Source organism: Microcaecilia unicolor, chromosome 5 (genome assembly GCF_901765095.1).
Source record: "Microcaecilia unicolor chromosome 5, aMicUni1.1, whole genome shotgun sequence".
NCBI lineage: Eukaryota > Metazoa > Chordata > Amphibia > Gymnophiona > Siphonopidae > Microcaecilia > Microcaecilia unicolor.
Genome location: NC_044035.1, coordinates 211,450,558 through 211,469,101, shown reverse-complemented (window position 1 = coordinate 211,469,101; position 18,544 = coordinate 211,450,558). Strand labels below are relative to the sequence as shown.

The 18,544-nt window shown below is 46.4% G+C and overlaps 1 protein-coding gene across 1 annotated transcript in view; it reads left to right on the top strand.

Moving 5' to 3' along the window:
- LRRC29 (leucine rich repeat containing 29) overlaps positions 1-18,544 on the top strand; it is a 340,152-nt gene that overhangs the window by 225,850 nt on the left and 95,758 nt on the right. Inside the window, exon 4 of the mRNA XM_030203743.1 lies at positions 8,033-8,248. Within this exon, the coding sequence (XP_030059603.1) occupies positions 8,033-8,248 (216 nt within the window). The remainder of the gene's footprint in view (positions 1-8,032; positions 8,249-18,544) is intronic.

The following is an 18,544-nucleotide window of genomic DNA, read 5'->3' as shown; positions in this document are numbered from 1 at the left end:
GCATCTCTCCTGGGGTGGGGGGCTCATGTCGATGGGCTTCACACCCAGGGAAGCTGGTCCCTCCAGGAACGCGATCTGCAGATCAATCTTCTGGAGTTACGAGCGGTCTGGAATGCTCTGAAGGCTTTCAGAGATCGGCTGTCCCACCAAATTATCCAAATTCAGACAGACAACCAGGTTGCCATGTATTACGTCAACAAGCAGGGGGGCACCGGATCTTGCCCCCTGTGTCAGGAAGCCGTCAGCATGTGGCTCTGGGCTCGCCGTCACGGCATGGTGCTCCAAGCCACATATCTGGCAGGCGTAAACAACAGTCTGGCCGACAGGTTGAGCAGGATTATGCAACCTCACGAGTGGTCGCTCAATTCCCGAGTAGTGCACCAGATCTTCCAGGTGTGGGGCACTCCCTTGGTAGATCTCTTTGCATCTCGAGCCAACCACAAAGTCCCTCAGTTCTGTTCCAGGCTTCAGGCCCACGGCAGACTGGCATCGGATGCCTTCCTCCTGGACTGGGGGGAAGGTCTGCTGTATGCTTATCCTCCCATACCTCTGGTGGGGAAGACTTTGTTGAAACTCAAGCAAGACCGAGGCACCATGATTCTGATTGCTCCTTTTTGGCCACGTCAGATCTGGTTCCCTCTTCTTCTGGAGTTGTCCTCCGCAGAACCGTGGAGATTGGAGTGTTTTCCGACCCTCATCACACAGGACGAAGGGGCGCTTCTGCATCCCAACCTCCAGTCTCTGGCTCTCACGGCCTGGATGTTTTAGAGCGTAGACTTTGCCTCTTTGGGTCTGTCAGAGGGTGTCTCCCGCATCTTGCTTGCGTCCAGGAAAGATTCCACTAAGAGGAGTTACTTCTTTCTATGGAGGAGGTTTGCCTACTGGTGTGACAGCAAGGCCCTAGATCCTCGCTCTTGTCCTACACAGACCCTGCTTGAATACCTTCTGCACTTGTCTGAGTCTGGTCTCAAGACCAACTCTGTAAGGGTTCACCTTAGCGCAATCAGTGCTTACCATTACCGTGTGGAAGGTAAGCCGATCTCAGGACAGCCTTTAGTTGTTCGCTTCATGAGAGGTTTGCTTTTGTCAAAGCCCCCTGTCAAACCTCCTACAGTGTCATGGGATCTCAATGTCGTTCTCACCCAGCTGATGAAACCTCCTTTTGAGCCACTGAACTCCTGCCATCTGAAGTACTTGACCTGGAAGGTCATTTTCTTGGTGGCAGTTACTTCAGCTCGTAGAGTCAGTGAGCTTCAGGCCCTGGTAGCCCAGGCCCCTTATACCAAATTTCATCATAACAGAGTAGTCCTGCGCACTCACCCTAAGTTCTTGCCAAAGGTTGTGTCGGAGTTCCATCTGAACCAGTCAATTGTCTTGCCAACATTCTTTCCCCGTCCTCATTCCTGCCCTGCTGAACGTCAGCTGCACACATTGGACTGCAAAAGAGCATTGGCCTTCTATCTGGAGCGGACACAGCCCAACAGACAGTCCGCCCAATTGTTTGTTTCTTTTGATCCCAACAGGAGGGGAGTGGCTGTGGAGAAACGCACCATATCCAATTGGCTAGCAGATTGCATTTCCTTCACTTACGCCCAGGCTGGGCTGGCTCTTGAGGGTCATGTCACGGCTCATAATGTTAGAGCCATGGCAGCATCGGTGGCCCACTTGGTCAGCCACTATTGAAGAGATTTGCAAAGCTGCAATGTGGTCATCTGTCCACACATTCACATCTCATTACTGCCTGCAGCAGGATACCTGACGCGACAGTCGGTTCGGGCAGTCAGTGCTTCAGAATCTATTCGGGGTTTAGAATCCAACTCCACCCCCCTAGGCCCATGTTTTATTCTGTTCCAGGCTACACTCTCTGTTAGTTGGATAAGTTTTAGGTCAATCTCAGTTATGTCCTCGCCGTTGCGAGGCCCAATTGACCATGTTTGTTGTTTTGAGTGAGCTGGGGGCTAGGGATACCCCATCAGTGAGAACAAGCAGCCTGCTTGTCCTCAGAGAAAGCGAATGCTACATACCTGTAGAAGGTATTCTCCGAGGACAGCAGGCTGATTGTTCTCACAAACCCGCCCGCCTCCCCTTTGGAGTTGTGTCTTCCCTTGTCTTTGTTTTGCTACATACGGGACTGACGAACACGAGCTGGTTCGGGCGGGAAGACGGCCGCGCATGAGCGGTGCGCGAGGACTAGCAAAGGCCTTTGCTAGTGAAGTTTCCGATTGGAGGGGCTGCCGTGGACGTCACCCATCAGTGAGAACAATCAGCCTGCTTGTGCCTCGGAGAATACCTTCTACAGGTATGTAGCATTTGCTTTTTCTACCTTTGTTGTCTGATCATTTGTTTTTTCTATTCGCTTTGGTCCCAGTGTCTTCTGTTTTATGCAGTGTCTTCTTTCCATTTGATATTTTTTCTCTCACCATGTCCACCATCCTCCTGTGTCCTTATGTGTCCTGTCTACCATCTGTAGCCCTGTCCCTATCCTTTCTCCAGTTTCAGCATCTGCCTTCAAAGTGTTCCGATCCAGCCCTTAAATTCAGCAGTTTCCCCTCCATGCATATCCAGCATTTCTCCTCACTCCCCTTCTTCCATGTACATCTACTTTCCTCCCCTCCCCTACATCCATGTCCAGCATTTCTCCTATATCCCTTCCCCTCCATCCATGTGCATCTCCTTCCTTTGTCTTTCCTTCCCTTCATTCCTGCCCAACATTTCTCCTCTCTCCCCTGCCCTCCATGTCCAGCAATTTCTCCTCTCTCCCTGGGCCCTGCCCTCCCATCCATGCTCCTCTGTCCCATGCCCCCTCCATTGATCCCTATCCAGCAATTCCTCTCTCTCCATGAGCCCTGCCCTCCCCTCCCATCCATGCTCCTCTGTGGCCCCTGCCCCCTCCATTCATCATCTTTATCCAGCAATTCCCCTCTCTTCCTGAGCCCTGCCCTCCCATCCATTCTCCTCTCTGTCCCCTGCCCCCCCTCCATTCATCCCTATCCAGCAATTCCCCTCTCTCCAGCCCTGCCCTCCCCTCCCATCCATGCTCCTCTCTGTCCCCTGCCCCCTCCATTCATCATCCCTATCCAGCAATTCCCCTTTCTCCCTGAGCCCTGCCCCTCCCATCCATGCTCCTCTCTGGCCCCTGCCCCCTCCATTCATCATCCCTATCCAGCAATTCCCCTCTCTCTCTGAGCCCTGCCATCCATGCCCAGGTCCTCTCTCCCTTGCCCTCCTGCTCCCATTTTCAACTGCCTGCCTGTCCGCCCTGGCGCCCTTTTCTTCTCCCCCCAAGCAAGGATTTTTCTTTTAAATTTACCCTCCGTCGCCGGCATCCCACAGCAGCGTGCATCACTGAAAGCGCTCCTCCCCTCCCGAGTCCCACCGACATCTCTAGCAGAATGCAGAAGCTCTTCCTGATTCGTTCATTCTCAAGGGCGGGACACTGAGAATGAACGAATCAGGAAGAGCTGCGTTCTGGTAGAGACATAGGGGGGACTCGGGAGGTGAGGAGCGCTTTCAGTGAAGCACGCAGGACGCTGCTGTGGGATTCCAGCCATGGAGGGTAAATTTAAAAGAAAAATCCTTGGTTGGGGGGGAGAAGAGGGCGCCAGGGTGGACAGTGGCGGTAAGCATGGCATGACGGCACCCTCCAGCCATGCTTACCGTCCGTGTCGGAGTTGGACCGGCCCTGGGAAGAGGCTGACTGAGGCACGCCGCGCGTGGCCCCCCGCGGCCGCCTCGGCCTAAGACCGGCCCTGCCCCTGGTGATGGAATTTTGGATGAATATGCCAGCCTTTGTCCATCTCCAGTGGTGGCATAAGGTGGAAATATTACCTAATGTGTTGTTTGGTCAGTATGATATAGCTCACCCTCTCCCAAGGGTGACTACAGTCAGTTCTGAAAAGAGCTGTACTGATGGCACAAAAACAATTTTACTAGTGTGGATTACAGCAGATTCTCCTACACTGGGATTATGGTGAATACAAATGATACAATTGCTTACCATGGTACATTATATTTAAGATATGGCATGGACGTAGTTTGGGGGGGCGAGGGGGGCAATGCCCCCCCAAACAGCTTGCCACCTCCTGCATTGCGATCGCGATTCAGTCTACCCCCTCTCTTCCTCCGGCGCTGCAGTCTTCAATCTTTCCGTGCTCCGCCTCCCAGCAGCGTTAGTAACGTATCCACGCTGCCTTCACGCTGCCCCAGAAGCCGTTTCTGCAGTGTCCCTTGGTCCCACCTATGCGGGAACAGGAAGTTGAAGAGAGAGCTTCCGGGGCAGACCAACGGCAGCATGTATACATCGCTAACGCTGCTGGGAGCACAGAAAGATTGAAGACTGCTGTGCCAGAGTTTTTGTGTGATCCTGGACCTCGCAGGTGGGTGGGCGGGGCACAACCTGGACTGGGAGAGGTGGGGCACAGCAGAGGGAGGGTTGGTGAGCAGAGTGAAGGCGCAGGAGATGGATGGGACTGGGAGGGGTGGTGAGCAGAGGGAAGGATGGAACTGGGAGAGGGAGCACAGCAGAGGGAAGGAGCAGGAGATGGATGGGACTGGGAGGGGTGGTGAGCAGAGGGAAGGAGCAGGAGATGGATGGGACTGGGAGAGATGGAGCACAGCAGAGAGAAGAAGCAGGAGATGGATGGGACTGGGAGAGATGGAGCACAGCAGAGAGAAGAAGCAGGAGATGGATGGGACTGGGAGGGGTGGTGAGTAGAGGGAAGGAGCAGGAGATGGATAGAACTGGGAGAGATGGAGCACAACAGAGGGAAGGAGCAGGAGATGGATGGGACTGGGAGGGGTGGTGAGCAGAAGATGGATGGGACTGGGAGGGGTGGTGAGCAGAGGGAAGGAGCAGGAGATGGATGGGACTGGAAGAGATGGAGCACAGCAGAGAGAAGGAGCAGGAGATGGATGGGACTGGAAGAGATGGAGCACAGCAGAGAGAAGGAGCAGGAGATGGATGGGACTTGGGGGTTGGGAGAGGGGAAGAAGCAGGGTGTGAAATGAGGGATATGAGAAAAAGGGATGATGTGGGAAAAGGTTGAGACATAATGTGAATGACCTGGAAGTCTGGAGAAGAGGATAAGAAACATTGAAAAGGGATTGGGGTACTGGTGAGGGGTATAGGAGAAGGGGATTGAGTTATGGTAGAAAGGGATTAAAAAGATGGTGAAAGATAAGTTATTGGGCATGGGGTAAAAGGTAATGGGCAGAAGAGTGGGCTTGGAGGCAAGGGAAGGAAGGAGAGACTTGGATGAAGCTAGGACTGATAGGGTGATGAGATGCAGTGGAGGGTAGATGAGGGCAAAGGGGGCGAGTACAGAGTATGGGAATGGTGGACTAATGAAGTGGGTAAAAGATGGGGGAGGTATTTAAGAGACTGGGTAAGGGAGAGACGGGGGGGGGGGGGAGTGCTGGAGAGGGAATGAGAGGGAGATGGTCAAAGCCAATAGGTAGATGGATACTAAAGACTAAAGAGTGAAAGAAAAGTGTGTGTTGGGGGTGGGGGGGACGTAAAATGAAAGATCAGTGCCAGACAGATGCAGAGAAGGACTGGAAGACGAGAAGAGTGAAGAAATGGAAAGTCAACCTTCAAAAGAATTTAGAAGAAGACTGATACATGGAAAGTGGAGACTGGGACCAGACCAACTAGAAAAATAGAATGCTCAGACAACAAAAGTAGAAAAGAAAACATTCTTTTTATTTAATGTGTTTTAAGGACTAAGATGTGCCTGCTTTATGAAATGTACATTTTTTTCTATTGTTGTATTTTGCAGAGTACAGGAAAAAATACATTTCTGTTTCTCTTTTACCAGTATTTGCACTGCTTACAGAGTCTGGCTTTCTTGAAGAGATCTATATTTCCGTTTTTGTGGGCATGTTTTTTGTGGTTCCTATTTTGTATCACATGAGGGTCTGTCCATGTTCTGCATACGTGACTGACGTGACGGATTCTGCTAGCATGTAGTGTTTGTGTAGGAATGTGTAACAGTCCAGCTTGTTACAGTTTTCCAGTAGCAGGTATATTGGTGCTCTAGGGTCCAGTGTAAAATTTATAGCACTGTCTTTTCATAGGTGGGTTAAGACTGTTGTGTGTTATGTTTTCTGTATAGGTTTTGAGTGTCTCTTTGTAGGGTTGTGTGTTACGTTTTCTGTATAGGTTTTGAGTGTCTCTTTGTAGGGTTTTGTATTATTTCATAAAGTGTCTGGCCCTATTGTTGTTGATATACTGGCTTCATATTCGGCATTTTAGTCTGGTACGTGTATGTTTTTTGTTGATTTTATTAATAGCCATAATGAATATGTATGAGATGTATATATGCAAATGAATATGCAAATGTGCCAAGCCACACCCTTTGCCGCCCCCCCCCCCCCCCCCCCAAATGAAACAGTCAAACTACGACCATGGGATATGGATTCACCATGAGGAGTTTGATTACATCAAAATTGAGAACGTTTTTGGATTACTTTAGGGATGGTGGCATGTAGTAGAATTTTGAACTTCTGTTGATTTTGTTTCTTAACACTTGAATTGTGCTAGTTAGCATTTCTTTGCCAACTGTACTGTTAATGTATCCCCATATGAGCAATGGAGGCAATAGAGGAATATGGAGGGGAGGGGGGATGAGGGGATAAGGGGTGGTAAGGGAATGGTGCTTATACCATATTCTTGATCTCTGCTTCTTGTTTTATCAGTGTTCTTGGTTGTCATTTTGAAATAAAAAATGATTTAAACATAAATAATTCTCACACATATTTAAAAAGAGCATAGAAGGGGGTAACCTGTACTGAGCAGTAGGTACAACCATGGTCACCTTTCTGGTCTGACTGGATGGACCATACTGGTTTTATCAGCTGTCATTTAGTATGTTACTATGAGTTTCAGTTCCTCTCTTTCCTGGGATGACGTCTTTACTTACACCTCCAGAGCTGTACACTGGTTTGTCAATTTCAGGAAAGTTGGAAGTCGGGTGTTGCTCTTACTGGCTTTGGTAATCTGTTTCCAGTAGAGGGAGATAACTTTCAAGTAAAAAAACAGTTAGATGATGGCACAAAGCGTGGAGAACCTGATTTAATGGTGGAAACATGTATTTTGGAAAATTATGTTGTAACAATTAATCAAAATAACTTGGTTCTCAGTTAACAGTGCTTTAAAAGCCACTAATTGTATTATAATAAACTAGTAAAAGAGGCCCGTTTCTGGAGCAAATGAAACGGGCGCTAGCAAGGTTTTCCTCCCCAACACCTCCCCCTTCTCCCTCCTTCCCTCCCTACCTACCTACCGACCCCTTCGTCGTTCTGACGCCATTGCTCTGCACCTCCTGAATGCACCATACGCCATTGGTCCGCCCTCGACGTCATCACGTTTGACGCGAGGGCGGGGCCTCGAGACGGCGATTTCGGTGGCTTCACCACCACGAGCCCTTACGAACCCGTTTTGATGACGGAAGTGACGTCAGTGTCCTCAGAACGTTGAGGGTGAGTTTTATTATATAAGATGTGCCAAAAAGCTGGGAACCTGTAAAATTCTATTAAAATTAGAGTAATGTGTTCAGAATGTCTGGTTCTTTAAGTTAAATAAAGAAGGGGAAACCAAATTCACCTTAGCTGCTGGAGGATGTGGTCTCTCCAGAACAGAGTAGGTTGTTTCATTTGGAGACGTAGTAGTATCGGAATATTGACGTGTCTTTTATTTTCTGCACTCCCAGCTGCTCTTGCTTTTCATGAAATAAACTGGGTTCTCAGTTAATAGTGCATTAAAAGCCACTAATTGTATCATAATAAATACTCCAAAAAGCTGGCAACCTGTAAAGGTCTATTAAAATTAAAGTAGTGTGTTCAGAATGTCTGGTTCTTTAAGTTAAATAAAGAAAGGAAAACCAAATTCACATCTTAGCTGTTGGAGGATGTGGTGTGTCCAGAACAGTGGGTTGTTTTATTGGAGAGACAGTATTATCTGAATGTTGACTTGTCTTTTATTGTTTGCACTCCCACTGCTCTTGCTTTTCATGATTCTCTATCTCTTCCATAGGATGTAACTGTTGTCTCATTGGCTGGATCACTAGGTGCTTGTTTGCATGTTTTAGACCTGTCCTCCTGCATGGCCCTCACTGATATTAGTATCCATGCAATCTCCACTCACCTCACCCGCCTGACAGTTCTGCGACTTGCTTGGTGTAAGGAGCTGACAGACTGGGGCTTGCTGGGAATAATAAACCCTGACAAGGAACTTAACCCGAATACAGAGGTGAGATTTCAGCTATTTTATAGATTACACTGTTTTTCAGCATAACATTTCTCTTTGTATTGTAATTTGTTATAGTAAATTTTTTCATTTGTTGTTCCATGGTGTGTGTGTGATGATTTAACTTGTAAACCATCATGATGTTTTGTTCTATTTTTTGGGGGGTGAGGGGTAGGAATGACAGAATAAATTGTATGTATGAATAAATAAAGAAATATTTGACGTTTAAGGGCTTTATTAAAGCATGTTAAAAAATGGGCATTAATTCACCTTTTTAATACATATTAGTGCATAGATCTTATTGCAGTATATATTAAAGGGCATTAGCCCTTGGTAAATCCTGTGTTAAATGGTTATTGTGAATAGTAACGTGAATATTAACCAATGCTGGTAACAAATAGGTATTGCTGGCCACATTGATACAAGGTAAGTTTCCTGCACCCTCCTCCCAAGCAAAGATAGTGTTTGTGTGGAAGGGATCCCCTTCTACATTGGTTGTGCAAGCACAGCATGTTGGTGATGCTGCTGCCACCAGGAGAAATGGGATAGTATCCCATTATAGTTCTGGGGAATGATAAGCAAATCCTGCCTCAGAAGAAAAGAAGGTGGTAAAGACCAATTGTGGGCCAATGGAAGTGGAGGAGGGCAGGCCAATCCCAGCCCCAGACGAGGAGAAGATGGAGGTGAGTAGGTTACTGTGGTCCTGAGGAGGAGAGTGAGCGGCACAGAACAATCCAGCCTCTGAGATAGAGGAGACTGGACCAGTTGTGATCACATGGAGCTTCACTTGCTGCTGCTGCTGTTGCTGCTGCTATACACTGTTGGCTTGACACGGAAGGAGAGGAGGAGAGCTGATGCAGATCATAAGTAACTAAAGCTGGCTTCTTTCTCTCTGTATTGCAAGTGGTAAAGAATAGAGGCAACCTAGAATTGGAGAAGGCTGGGAGCTCAAGGAGCACCAGGGCAATGGGGATGGTGACCACTAGGGCTTTGAAAATTTAAACTTGGGGGCTTGAGGACAAGTAGGAGCTAGGCCCATGGGGTATTGATTTCATTTGTTGATTTATAAATGGCCTTTGCAGAAAATAACTGTCCAAACTGATGAACAACAAATAATAAACTGTTACCACTGGGGTAGAGGATAGGTGTAGAGCTGGGAGTGGAGGACCACTAGGAGAAAGGGGAAGGAGGAAGAGTAAAAGGGGTGAAGATTTGGGAATTTGGCATTTATAGGGGATGATGGCCAGGGGCTGAATGCCAGTGGAGGTTGCTGGGAGGAGTGGTGGACAGCTGAAGATTGAAGATCCATGGAGGATTGGAGGAGAGAAGGAAGGGGAAAGGAGGCAGATACTGAAGAAAATAGAAGAGGGAGAAGAGGAGGGGAAGAAAAAGGAGGAGATAGAATGGGGGAGAATATTTGAGTTAGGGATTTAGAGAATGAAATAGAGATTTGGTTGAGAGAGAGAGGCTAGTATAGAAAATGAGAAAAGGAAATGGAGCAAAACTGTGAGACAGTACAAATAAAATAAACTTCTCATAAGGCTTAGCACCTTAAATTCAACATTATTTTCAGACAGAACAATGTTCATAATATAAAGGTTATGTATGTGATGAGGTATTAAGGTTGCTGGTCTGATTGTAGACTAGTTAGAAGCCAGATGGCCCTCCATATTCGGCCAAAAGAGCAGCATCTCAAACAGAAACCTTCAAAAATGCTAATATTCACAAAAGATCTAAATCGGTGGTTCTCAACCCAGTGCTTGGGATATACCTAGAGAATCAGGTTTTCAGGATATCCATACGCAGGACCCAAGAGCCAGGCAGAGCTCCGAAGTCTCAACGCATGGTTGAGATGGTGCAGGGATAAGGGATTTAGATTTGTTAAGTACTGGGCAATATTCTGGGAAAGGAAAAGCCTGTTCTGAAAGAATGAACTCCACCTTAACCGGGATGGAACTAGGCACTTACATTTAAAAAAGAGAGAGAGCAGCTTTTAAACTAAAATGGGGGGGGGGGGGGGGGGAGCCAACAGTTGCCCAGGAGTGCATGGTTCAGTGTGGATATCCTTAAAGGATACTGTTGAAACAGAATCTTTAGGAAGTCCCAATAGAGAGATTTCAATAATGATGAAAGCCAGGAGTATTTAATGGGAAAACAGGGTAAAGGATGCAAATTATCCCTGTTGACTTCTTTTTTTTGAAAATATTTTTATTACGTGAGGAGTCAGTCACCATACAACATATGTCTCCAACATAACAGAACCTGTACAGTCATAATAAAACTCCTTATACAACAACATATAATAACTTTATATCTATCTGATCTCCACATCATTTTACTTATTACCCCTTTCCTCCCTGTTACCCCCCTCCCCTCCCTTCCCCCTTCCATCCCCCACTCCCCCTCCCCAGTGAGTTCCCCAAACTACACACAGACTCTACTATCCAGGTTTGGAGCATTGTTGTGAGAACAGAGCTTGAGTTCTTCCCCAAAGATCTCGATATTGGCGGAGTCTCAGAGCAGTAGCAAATTTATATGTCATGCTTACCCAGCTACCCATTTCTACCATACATGACTTCCACAACTCCAGGTCCGGGGGCTCCTCATCAACCCACACCCTTAATATACACTTCTTCAAAATTATCATTGCTAGTAGTATAAATTTGGTCTGGGCCACACCCAATCCCTGCTTTTGGAGTGACTCCCCACATCCCATCAGGGTGACAGAATACTGCCACTCCACTGTACGCTGCAATATCTCCTCCAGTAGTTGCAACGCCCTTGCCCAGAGCTCATATAATGATGGACATTCCATAAAGGAATGTAAAAATGAACCCACACTCCTCTTACATTTGTTGCACGTATCCTCCTCCCACATCCCCAACACCTTCCCTCTTGCCTTAGTGATGTGCACCCTGTATAGGATCTTGTACTGAATGTCCTGTAATGATGCATTCGGAGTTATCTTCCCCAAGTTTCGAAATACTGCCCCCAGGCGCTACACCGTGACCTCTTCTACTATGTCTCTGCTCCATTCCTCTGCTAAGTGTGACATATGAGGCGCTTTTTTATGATCTCTGATCGCTTGATGCCACCTTGACAACCCATTACTTAATGGGCTAGTCTGCATAAACAATAAGTCTAATTTGGTGAAACGAGCTAAAGACCGAGTCCTGCGCTCTTCACTTAGCACATAGTCTCGAGCTTGCAAATAAGCGAAAAATTGTGAGCCAGCTATCTGCAGTTCATGCTTTACCATATCAAAGGCTGGAAAGGCATCTTCCCCCTCCTTCCGGAACTGGCCTATAAACCGACATCCCTTGTCCCGCCAGCTCCCGAATGTCGATACGCCCTGCCCTGCTGGGAAGGCCATATTTCCCACTAACGGCATAAATGGACTGACCCCCTTGCCCGCATCTCCATGTCCTCTCCACCACCTCCATGCCCGTTGCAACGCAGCCACATAGGGGTTCCCCACTATTTTCCGGGCTCCCTGCACTGCCCAGGACTCTAGTACCGTAAAGGGGTCATTTGGACTGCACCAACTCTCCCAAAATCCCGGGAGCGCATAATGCCCCTCCCCCGAGATCAATTCGTGTATCCACCGCATTAACGCTGCCACATTATATCTCCTCAGGTCTGGGAGCCGGAGGCCTCCCTGTGCTCTACCGTATATCAATTTGGTAAATGCTATCCTTGGGCGTTTAGAATGCCAAATAAAGGTGCTTACTATGCTTCTATATTGTTTCTCTTCCTCCCTTCCCACCCACAATGGCAGCATTTGCAATGGGTATAATAACTTAGGTAATAACACCATTTTTACCAATGCAATCCTGCCCATGAAATTTACTGGGAATTCCTTCCACTTTTTACAAAGTTGTTTTACCTCATCTATGCGGTCAACTAGATTCCTTTTATATACCCAGGTCATGTCCGCACTAAGGTATACCCCAAGATATTTGATACCTCCCTGTGCCCGACGTAGTGGGAAACTCAGCGATTCAAAACAACGACACGCTTCATTGACAGACAACGCCTCTGATTTTTCAAAATTTATACGAAGGCCCGAAAAGGCCCCGAACTCTCGAATAATATGCATAGCTAATGGCAGAGCTTCAGTTGCGTCGTCTATCAACAGCAACATGTCGTCTGCGAACAGATTTATTTTATATTCTTCTCCTCCCACTCTTATACCTTTCAAGCTCGTTTCCTGTCTTATTTTGGCTGCCAGTGGTTCTAAAGTTAGTATAAACAGTAAAGGCGACAGAGGACACCCCTGTCGAGTCCCCCTTCCCAAAGCAAACGCATCCGATAAGGAATCATTTATGAGTATTTGAGCCGTTGGGGAGCTATATAACTCCCTAATCCAGTTCAAGAATTCCCCCTGGATGCCAAAACGCCCCAGAATCCAAAACATATATCTCCAAATCACCTTATCAAAGGCTTTCTCGGCATCCAGGCTAGCCAAAATGGCATCCCCTCTCCTCCCCTTCTCCTCCAACAAAACTCTGCACACTTTTAAGATGTTGGCCGATGCATACCTTCCCTTAACAAATCCGACCTGATCAGGATGTACCAGATATGGCACCACCTGCCCCAAACGATTCGCGAGCACTGCCGCTAAAATCTTTACATCTTGGTTCAGCAGTGAGATTGGCCTGTAGGAACCCACCAGCTCTCCATCCCTCCCAGGCTTGGGAAGCACCACTATATGTGCATGATTTAACACCGAGCCCATAGTGCCCGCTTCTCTAACATCCTCACACATTGCAATGAACGGCGCCACTATCATATCTTGGAGAATTTTATAATATTCCCCTCCCAGTCCATCGGGACCCGGTGCTTTTGCTAAGGCTAATCGCTTAATGACATTTTGTACCTCCTTCCCCTGAATTGGAGCGTTCAACATCTGCTGCTGATCTACCGATATGTTGGCCAAGCCCACCCCCTCAAGGAATTCTCTGCATTTATCCTCTGGGAAGGACCCCTCTTCATACAAGGACGAGAAGAAATGTACAAACTCCCCTTGAATTTCTGTTGCTGTGGCACATATTCTCCCCTGTTCGTTTTTAATTTTACTGATATATTTCCTCGTTGACCTCTGATTTACGAGAGACGCCAACATTTTACCTGTTTTATTACCCCATTGCTGTAATTTATATTTATACAATTTCACATTATATATCGCACCCTCATCCAACACAACCTGTATGCTTTTCCTGCACTCCATATATGCCTTTCTATTGCCTTCAGTTGGGCGACCTATCAGTGTCCTGCGCGCTTCCCGCAATTGTGTAGTAAGAACCTTTATTTTCTCCCCCCGAGCTTTGTTCTTAGAAGCAACATATGAAATAATCTTCCCTCTTAGCACTGCCTTTGCAGCCTCCCAAAAAATTCTCGGGCTCACCTCCTGCGTGTCATTATCCACTATATAATCCAGCCAGCACTGCCTCAAGTATGTGCAGAAGTCCCTACTTCTATATAACGCCGGATTCATCCGCCATTGGTCCTGACCCTCCCTCTTTCCCCAAGATAACTCCACCCACACTAGGGCATGATCCGACACAGCTGGCTCTTCAATTCCCGAGCGATTCGCTACGACACTAATTGAATACGATACCAGCAGATAGTCAAGGCGGGAGTGGGCCCCATGGGGGTGAGAAAAAAAAGTATAATCATGATCTTCTAAATGTTGCTGCCTCCATATGTCCACTAATGCTAAATCTTTCATTAACAAATTCACTCCCTTATCCTCATGGTCCCTTCCCACTCTCCGCGCTGGCTTACAATCTATTGAAGGGTCACTGGTAATGTTGAAATCCCCCCCAACTATAAACTGGTAATTGTCTAATGTTACCAACTTGGCTATCAGTAAAGTAAAACATTTATGGCTATAAACATTGGGAGCATAAACACTACATAGCCCCACCCTTTTCCCTTGCAGGTCACCTGTCACTATTAAAAAGCGCCCTTCAGGGTCCTGATACATGCTATGCAAATCAAAGGCCACATTTTTTCTAAGTAATATTGCCACCCCTCGTTGCCTTCCATTATATGCTGCAAAAAATATATCCCCTACCCAGTCTTTCTTTAGTTTAAGATGTTCTAATTTGCTTAGATGAGTTTCCTGAAGCATGGCCATATCCGCTTTTTGGCGCTTAAGAGCCTGCAGTATTTTAGTTCTCTTTACCGGGGAATGCACTCCGTCTACATTCAATGACACAATTTTAAGATTAGCCATTAAGGACAAAGTATCTCTTGTCAACTTGTGCTCTAATTCCCGGTGCAATCTGCGGGCCTCCCAGCTGAGCCCCCAGACTTAAAATACATTGTACCTGTCTCTTCTGGTTCTCACACTCTCCTCTCTTTTTACTCTCTGGTCTTGTTTTTTCCCATCGTCCGCACAATCTCCACATAAGTATTTTTTGAGAAACTTTCACTCCCTCCCACCCTCCTCTCCCCCCCCTTGATTGCTCCCCTCCCCCCCCCCATTCTACCCCTACCATTCTTACCCTTTGGGCACACATACCCCTTGTGCATACCAATGCTCAACATGCACACTCCCCTTCACACCACCAACTCTCCCGAGCTCCGCACTCACTACCCCTACCTCCCCTCTCCCCCCGGGGATACCCCCACACCCCGCTCAACACAGGTTCCTCTTATACATTTCATCTTAATCCTGTAACTAGGCACTTGCGCTCCCTAAAAAGAAAAACATGAATATTAGTAAAACAGGCGCATATTTAAAGGTCCAACATGTAAACTATGTAACTACAAGACTTATTTTCACATCCCTGCAGATGCGCTTACATAGCGCACTGGCCAGCTGCTTCTTCGACGTCTTCTTTAAACGCCTCACATCCATTTCTCGTCTTGCCACCTCTACTGCCCTTAAATTCCAGAGAGAAGAAAAAAGCTCCACCAACACGTGTTCTCTCTTTTACTGTTCTCTCTCATGGTAAGGTAGCCACAAATTTTTCCAGCTCCGCCGCCTCACTGAAAAACAAAGTTTTGTTCTCATGCAGCACCCGCACCTTTGCTGGGTATAATAAAGCGAATCGGACTCCCTTGTCATACAATCTTTTACATTGACGGCCCATGACTTTCCGCTGATCAGATACTGTGGTCGAGTAGTCCTGAAAAAGCATGATTTTCTCCCCTTCATATGCAAGGCCCAATTTATTCCTGTATGCTTGCAGCAGTGCTTCCTTGTCCATATAATTCAACAGCTTTGCTAGCACTTGCCTTGGCCTGTTCTCATTCACTCTTATCACTCCTACTCTGTGCACTCTCTCCACCTGCAGGGGAATTCTACTGGTGTCCAGGCCCAGTTCCTTAGGTAGCCACTGTTCCACCATTTTCCGTAAATCCATTGCTTTCACTGACTCTGGTATGCCCACAAGTCGAAGATTATTTCTTCTGCTGCGATTCTCAAGGTCGTCTGCCTTCTGAGTCAGCTGCTCACATTTTCTTTCCAAGGCTGCCACTCGCTCGTTCGTGCTCACCGCTGTATCCTCACATGTCGACACTCTATCCTCCATATGCTGCAATCTGGCGCTCTGGCGTTCCAGCGTCTCGCGAATTTGATCTACCGACGTCTGCAACTTAGTTAGCTTGTCCTCCAACATCGCGGAGATCTGTTGCACCATGTCCCGCACTATGTCAGCTGGTAGCGGGCCCGCCATCGCTGTCTCCGGAGCCGCCGCCATCTTGCCTTGTGTCGCGCTGGTATGTTGCTTTCCCCGCGGGGTCTTGGCGGGCATAACCTCCTGCGCTCTCGACGCAGCGCTTTCTTGACTCGTTATTTTTGTGCCTCTCACCTTCCGCCGCTCGTAATTGCAGAATCGGAAATCACCCCGGGGGGAGATCGTTGATAAAATAGCTGATTTTAAGCGCTCGAGTCGGAGCCGGTTTCAGAGGCCTCCGCTCAGCTCCACGTCATCACGTGACCCCCCATCCCTGTTGACTTCTAAGCAGCTTGTAGATGCAAGGAAAAAACACAGTTTGAAGTGTCTATATACAAATTCTAGAAGTCTAAAAATAAGATGGGAGAGTTGGAGTATATAGTACAAGATAGATATAGTAGGCACCTCAGAGACCTGGTGGAAGGACAGTCAACAGGACACTGTACTACTACTACTACTTAACATTTCTAGAGCGCTACTAGGGTTATGCAGCGCTGTACAGTTTAACAAAGAAGGACAGTCCCTGCTCGAAGGAGCTTACAATCTAAAGGACGAAATGTCAAGTTGGGGCAGTCAAGATTTCCTGAATAGAGGTGTAGTGGTTAGGTGCTGAAGGCGACATTGAAGAGGTGGGCTTTGAGCAAGGACTTGAAGATGGGCAGGGAGGGGGCCTGGCGTATGGGCTCAGGGAGTTTATTCCAAGCATGGGGTGAGGCGAGGCAGAAAGGGCGGAGCCTGGAGTTGGCGGTGGTGGAGAAGGGTACTGAGAGGAGGGATTTGTATTGAGAGCGGAGGTTACGGGTAGGAACATAAGGGGAGATGAGGGTAGAGAGGTAAGGAGGGGTAAAGTCTATCCTCTTTTCACAAAAACTACTTGCACATCAGAGAATGTTATTTATATCATAAGCTGCCCATGCAAACTATACTACATAGAGCAAACATCGCGCCCTTTGAAGACATGGTTGATTGAACACAGACATTGCATACAATCAGAAAAATTGCATGAACCCATGGTGAAACACTGATGAAGCAACATAAATTTTCAGAATTGACATGTATCATTTTGGAACAGATAAAAGTGACAGAACGTAGAGGTGACATAAGACAAATGTTACGACAGAAAGAACAAAGATGGATTTTCACATTACAATCTGTCATTCCGAGGGGATTAAATGTTTCCATCGAATGGAAGGCCTTTCTTTGAGAAATTTGCATAATTAACAGGATGACACGTCATTGGATGTCACACGCTGAGTATATAATCAGGACAGTTTGAGAAGAATCAGACCGCCATATTGTAGAAGTGCCGAGCAGAGACCACTAGGAGGACACAAATCTTTGGATGTGTCAACGAAAGAAAATTCCCCTGAAGCAGCCTGTTGTTGCCGAAACAGGGTTTCCCTGTTGGGAGATTTAATATTTGGATTTGTACTACACGATAATATCGAGAGACTGGATTACTACAGTGAAAGAATATCGAACATTAGTCATCCAAGATAAGTAACGTTTTATCATTTACTTCTTACATAAAAGATTAGTGTCTCATCCCATAGGTGTTCGTAAAGGTGTATGGGTATTTGTTTCATGACTATAAAACCATGTGGAGTATTTTTTTGAAGACTAATGATTAATGAGGAGTCGTCCTTATTCAAAAGGCGTGTCCTTTAATACGAGATGTCTCCGGGAATACTGAGGTCTTTTTCTCCACAACATTTTTTCATTACAATATACCAGATTCACCTGTGAACACCTTAATCATAATTGTAGAATTATAAGTTGTGATATTGAATTCTACACATTCCAATATACACAGTGTGACTTCAATTACCCCAATATTGAGTGGATTAATTTTACATCAAGGAGTACTAGGGAGGTAAAATTCATAGACATAATAAATGACTGCTTCTTGGAGCAACTGGTTCAAGAACCGACAAGAGGGGGAGCTATTTTAGATGTAGTCCTCAGTGGAATGCAGGGCATAGTACGAGAGGTAACAGTGTTGGGTCTGCTGGGAAACAGTGTTCACAAAATTGTCAAATTTGAGCTGATATCTGGAGTGAAGTCACTAAGGAAATCTACTGTAGCAGCATTTAATTTTCGAAAGGGCAACTACGATAAAATGAGGAAAATGGTTAAATAGAAGCTAAAAGGATCGGCCACAAAGGTTAGGACTTTAAATCAGGTATGGACTTTGTTTAAAGATACCTTTGTGAAAGCCCAGACCAGATGTATTCCACGTATTAACAAAGGTGGAAAACAGATCAAATGAAAGCCAACATGGTTAAAAGGTGAAGTGAAAGAGGCTATGTATTGCTTTGGTATTGCAGCCTGCTCACTTGATCACCACAGACTGCTAATACTACAGATTCTTTTAGATTCGTATTGGGTAAATGAAACTCTTTATTTTCACTTTAATTGGAGAGCGTATAAGTCATTACTGTTACTGCATCACAATGATTAAGAAATAAACACACTAATTGAGTGCATTACTAAAGGAAGGCTATAGAAAAGTAAAATAAGAAATATATATATATATATATATATATAGATATAGATATATAGATATACTAGTGAAAAAGGCCCATTTCTGACACAAGTGAAACGGGCGCTA